This window comes from Aplysia californica, unplaced genomic scaffold (genome assembly GCF_000002075.1).
Source record: "Aplysia californica isolate F4 #8 unplaced genomic scaffold, AplCal3.0 scaffold00035, whole genome shotgun sequence".
In the NCBI taxonomy this organism is placed as follows: domain Eukaryota; kingdom Metazoa; phylum Mollusca; class Gastropoda; order Aplysiida; family Aplysiidae; genus Aplysia; species Aplysia californica.
In genome coordinates, this window is record NW_004797305.1 from 2,045,640 (window position 1) to 2,051,557 (window position 5,918).

At 36.6% G+C, this 5,918-nt stretch overlaps 1 protein-coding gene across 1 annotated transcript in view; it reads right to left on the reverse strand.

Moving 5' to 3' along the window:
* The window catches only part of LOC101861423 (putative ammonium transporter 2), a 62,569-nt gene extending 57,490 nt beyond the window's left edge, over positions 1–5,079 (reverse strand). The window contains exons 1-2 of the mRNA XM_035973880.1: positions 4,903–5,079; positions 549–733 (exon numbers count right to left, since the gene is read on the reverse strand). Coding sequence (XP_035829773.1) covers positions 549–729 — 181 coding nt within the window. The 5' untranslated portion in view covers positions 730–733; positions 4,903–5,079. The remainder of the gene's footprint in view (positions 1–548; positions 734–4,902) is intronic.
* Positions 5,080–5,918: the final 839 nt, after the last annotated feature.

Here is a 5,918-nt window from a genome sequence, read left to right on the forward strand (position 1 = left end):
TTATTATCATTATTATTATTATTATTATTGTTGTTGTTGTTGTTGTTGTTGTTGTTCTTGTAACGAGAGATGCACCAACAAGGAGAATAACCCTTCTTATCTGACAGCATGATGCAGAGAACCTTAAAATCATCACCAGCAAGGATATCACGATAAAATTTGAACTGACCGTTTTTGACGGTTAAAATAATAACATTTCAATTTTCACATGAGAATAGGACAATTATTACCATACTGCATAATAAAAATACCTTTATTAGTAATGAGGTCATGATAATTCTTACCCGACTGAAAAGTAGAGACGGACATTTCAATAATTCTTACCTGACTACACGATACTGGTATCTATATAAATAAACAAGCAAGACGATACCACACTATAACTGATTGAATGGTAAAGGTGTCAATATCAGTAACGATCGTACTCCAAGACTTACCTGACTTCATTGTAAAGATGATGTTTTCATCAGTAACGATGATATTTCAATTCTTACCTAACTGCATTATAAAGATAACTTTATCTGTAACAATAATATTCCACTCCATACCTGACTGCATGGTGAAGATAATGAAGGCACTGGTAAGGATCCAGGTGGCGTCGTCCCATGTTCTCGCTTCCCGCGCTTTCTCTGTCTCTCCCGTGCTGACCTGGTCAAAGGCCAAGGTTGTCCCTGTGCTTTGTACAGTGGCGTTGGGCTGGAAAAGTTCTGACGTCACGTTGTTAGCCATTTCTCTGAAGAGGGTAAAGGTTATTTCTAGTGTGGCCGACGAAATAATTATAAACAGGGGCCAGATTGAGTACAATGCGTCTCTTGAAATAGTTTTGGTTGCAGCGGTTGTCGTAATGATTCATCATCATCATCATCATCATCATCATCATCATCATCATCATCATCATCATCATCATTACAATTTAGTACTTCCATTTTCATTATCATTATCGTCCTCATTGTTGGTTTCTCAGCTCTAGTTTACATGTGAATTCTAGTTTTCACCTGAACATAAAAACATGGGGTCCAAATAAAACAAAATTTCCAGTATAAATGGTTGTTGTATTTGTTTCTGTTGTTGTGGTTGTTGTTGGTGGTCCTATTGTTGTTGTTACTTTTACAACGAGATCGTGCATTAACGCTCGGGAGAACAGATAAAACCAAAGCAACACTTTTAAAACATATTACGAGTACAAGTGTCTGTCTGTGCTGGAGCAATCCCAAAGCGTCAATTCTAGAAATTTTACGTTGAAAGTAGCTTTTTATCCTGTTATTTGAACCTGTCATTTGAACCGGGAGGGACTATGATTTGATTATGACATCTGCGCTTCTAAGCGTTTATGATTTGAAGAGTTCTCTCTACTGTGTTATAAAAGTCTCTTTTTGTACTTATGATTCAGATCTAAGCCACGTACTTATCCTGAACCGAAGACACCCTCGTCTAGGCTTTTCTTGTTGCAATTTTGATGAGCAACAGGGCTAAGTCTTGCTATCAAATGAATCCTTGATTTACACAACGGTACCACAACAAAAGAGTTTCCTTTGTTATCGAAACTCTTTTGAGCCTTCAGTTCCTAATAACAAAACGCAGACTGGGCAGTTCATTTCTTTCCCTTGTTAGTGAAAGGAACCCTCCATTAAGAAATCATTAGTCTCGGCTGTATTTGAAATGCTAACAACTAGGGTTTTCTTTCCAGTTTTAACAGTGCTCGTGACACAACAAAAATATGAAATGCCAGACAACATGATTATATAAATTCGTATATTTTCTTGAACTCATGACATTTATAATATTAAAAGATCCTGCTTGTAGTCGTAGAAACAAGGGCCATTTTGAGTTTTTGCATCATATATTCAAATGAACAAAAGTAAGAATCGTTAGTGAGCTCAGAATTAAAATAACATCAAAAATACTTATATGTCAATGAAAGGGCGGTGAGGTGGGTGGTCCCTGGACTGTGTCCTTGATAAAGGCACGGTAATCACAACTCCAGTGATACATGGGAGAATTAAGAGACGTTGACAAATTATTGCATGCGTATATTTGGTGGTTGGGGAGGGGGGACGTTTTGTTTTTTTGTACGTCATTATAAAAGAAAATTTCCCCCAAGGAAAGGTGAAAGTGGTATTTTCCTCATATCTTTTATTCTTTTTAAAATTAAATCATAATGACATCAAGCTGTTTTATTTTTGCTAATGCATTACATATTATAGTGTGTATGAGATGCCTTTACATTTCGTTACTTGTATGAGGAAAATATACGTCTTGTAAGAATTACTTTTTAAAAAATGGCAAAAAGTCTGATTTTGAGCAGGTTGTCTATAATATCTATAATAATTTAAAAACCATATCCTGTCGTAACTTCTTTAATGTCTACAACTATGATCAACAGCATAACAACTCATCTTACTAGCTTATGACGTGTAGCGAAATACGTGGGGAATAATCAACTTTTTGTAACACAAGTATTATGATAGCACACTTTAAGTTGTTGATGGCCTACCTATACTGACCTGTACCTGTTACACACACTCTAGCTCGTGATGGTATAATTTATTTAACACGATTTTGTATATAATAACAAAAAGATTTCACGTAAGAAAACAATAACACATCGCGTAGTGATTATACGTAATCGTTTTAATGTACTTCCCTAAACTAGAGTACAGATTGATGTTAATTCAGCACGACTTAGAGATTGAACAGTTACAGGCCAGACATTTCTGACTTTTACTTCCCTCGTTAGGGTTTTTATACCACATGGACACACCTATCTCACTGTCAGAGACAATTGCACCTAAACCATAACCTGAACGATCACTTTCGTTTCTGCTAATTAAGTCCATAATTAAAAGCTTACAGTTGGTACTTAATGTCAACAATCTTGCGTTGTCTTCATTTTTAGTTTATTATACTACTTCTCCTTACCTCTCTCCCATACCATGCCTAACCTTCTTCTAAGTTATCTTAAGCTATTACAGATCCTTCTTTTGTTACAATCGCTCTACTGGTGCTGTGCTGAGAAACAGCATTCTAGATATCCATGCCTGATGTTTATGTGCCCTAGCTGACTCCACGTTGAGGTGAGAATATGACAGGAAATTAGGTCAAAATATAGGTTAAAAATTTTGTTTTTTGCATACAAACTGGGTACATCATGGCATTTAGAGTTATATTCCATCATTGAAAACACCGAAATAGAAATAGAAGTGACCCTGTTACGTAAATATAGGCCCTGTTATTCCATTCCTATCTTACAAAGTAAAATAATGTTATGAGTGCTTGAAATTGTAGAAATGTAAGGCGTATTTTTTAAAGATGGCCGCCACCACAGGTGGTAAAAGGGGATATATGTCATGAATAACACACCAAATGATTTTGCACCTTTGCATTGATTCTTACTATACTACATTCATTTGCATTGGTCTATGAATTAAAAAAAAAGAAAGAAAAATGAGCTTAGCAGAGCCACCTACTCCGCTTAGAAATATTGCAAGACAAACACGATTTTGGGGCAACAACTTTTTTGCCCAATGTAAGTTTTTCAGGGGTTCCAGTTTATTCACGAAGAGTTCCGGTCATGTTGAAAGCAGAGATAAAGGATTTCGTTAATTCTTGAAGCAGATCACCCTGAACTAGATGGCGGACTGGGGCTACACCCCCTCCTATCATCATCCGACAAAATTATGTTCAGAGAAATATTTCCTCAAGAAACTAAATAGAATGTATATTTAAACAGCAGGGGCTTTACTTTCCTATCTACAGAGACAAGTACACAGAACACGAGTGTTAGATTTAACGATCATCTGCTGTAAAACCATACTCAGAACCACCAGAAAAAGACAACGGGGATTCTTTGGCCACATGAGTAGGTCAAATGGAGTAGAGAAGCTGCTGCTGTGTGAAAAGACAGAGAGACGGAAGAGCAGAGGAAGACAAAGAACAACATACACAGATGGCCTGAACAACTTTGAAACGAATAACACAAAGAGAAAAATTGAGCTGATCAAGAAGACAGACAACAGAATGTAATGGGTACCCTGATCGTCAATGTCCGCTCCAGACCTGTTACCTGAAGAAGAAGTTTTGAAACCGACTCAAGAGTGTTAAGTTTGTTTTTTTTAGAATGATCCGGAAAGGGGGTTGGGGGGTTGCCGGGAGAGGAGGTTGTTATGGTGGACGGAGTTTGAACAAAATACAACAAAAAATAAACAGACAAACAGACAGACAGACAGACGGATACCGTATAACACTGCATAGGACGTAACTTTTTACCTAAAACTCAGGGTTTCAAAGTAGCCCCGCGTCTTATCCAAGAGAAATGAAATTAGACCCAAACAAAACCCAGTGGGCAGACTAAGGGAACAAAACTGCATGGGGCATGTAAAAATACAATTTATTTACTTCTTGAGGAAAACAGTTCATAAAGAAAACAACCCCCCAAAATAAGTTGTTTTTTATGTGAAGTTGTTAATGTTAAATCCACAAACATAATTAATGATGACCGCCTTTAAAAGGTTAGTGTGTCTTTTCTGAAGAACATTAATGAATCATACCTACATAGCTCTCAGGTTTACGTGTGTCCTATCTGCGCATGCGTCCAATACGCGATGATGTTATACGGCTAGATAGGAAACGATTATAACTTGTCGACAGCAAATCGAACATTGCCCAATTAGGTCATTATTCACAAACAAATTCAAGGTATCTGGAAAACAGTGGGTACAATTTTTAAACCTAAAATCCATCTCAAATGCAAGTAAGAAAACGTGGTCACTTTTTGTGTCCTACAGAAATTCCTATTTTTACCAAAGCAAAAACAAACCCCCATCAAACGAATTAACCGTATGTAGAAACAAAAGCACACAGGTAAAAAGTCACTGATTTCAAGTACCTTTAACTTCGTCTCACCTGTACGGCTCTGATACAACCCAAAAGTTTAAGAAGACCCGGGCAGCTGTGACGCTCCAGCCAGAGACTAAACTCCATGTGAATCAAATTCGTTAGCACCCACTATTTCAATACGCTGCGATGACAGTCGTTTCTTTGTCGTACACATTTCCGTTGTCTTCTATTCAGCACACATTAATTCCTATTAGAAGAAGCAAAAAATAAAATAAATAACAAATAAATAAAAAATTATAATAAAAAAATTTTAAAAATAAAAAAGAAAAGAAAACCTTAAATAATCTTAGAGCGAAAATATTGATCGTTTTACGAAACAAACAAGTGCATCAACTAAGTACCGCAATCAGCACTGGTCTATTAGCAGTAACGCTTTATGATCTTCTTGTCGATGTGCCCGCTTTTCGTACTTATAATAATTTTTTTTGTGCGTGGACAAGTCTCTATCCTGGCAGAATTCTTTCATTGCTTGTTGCTGGCCAATGTCTAAAAAGAATTGATCTGCTAATGAGACTGGCTTGTAAACATTTTTCAGGTGGGCTATTCTCTCAACAGACGCCATTGGAGAGAGGATTTGGAGACACCGCGCAGATGAAACCAAGGCCCACAAATCTGCTCATGAACTTCTTTTTTGTAATCCACTTACACCATTCAGACTACTTTTTATTTCGCGTCATTATTGTCCGAAGCGACTTGTTTATTTTATGAAGTGATATTTGCGAAGCTTAGGAACGAAATTATCACTTGATGTTTGTGTAAAAATGTTAGCCTCTCTCAAAGGCATTTAAATTTTGTCCCAAGTGAACTGAAACGTTATATTAAACAAAATGCACGGTTTATTATTTTCTAGGGACAGTTGTCCGGCATAATATCAATAAAATTGTTGTTTTTCAAATCGATGCCTGTTGTCTAAGATACTATACTGGGAATGAAACACTATCGTATTTGCTTCTATGTTTTCAAAAGGATTCTCCAAACGAGAATTAATGTTTTCTATCGTTCAAAGACATGTCTCTGGAGCA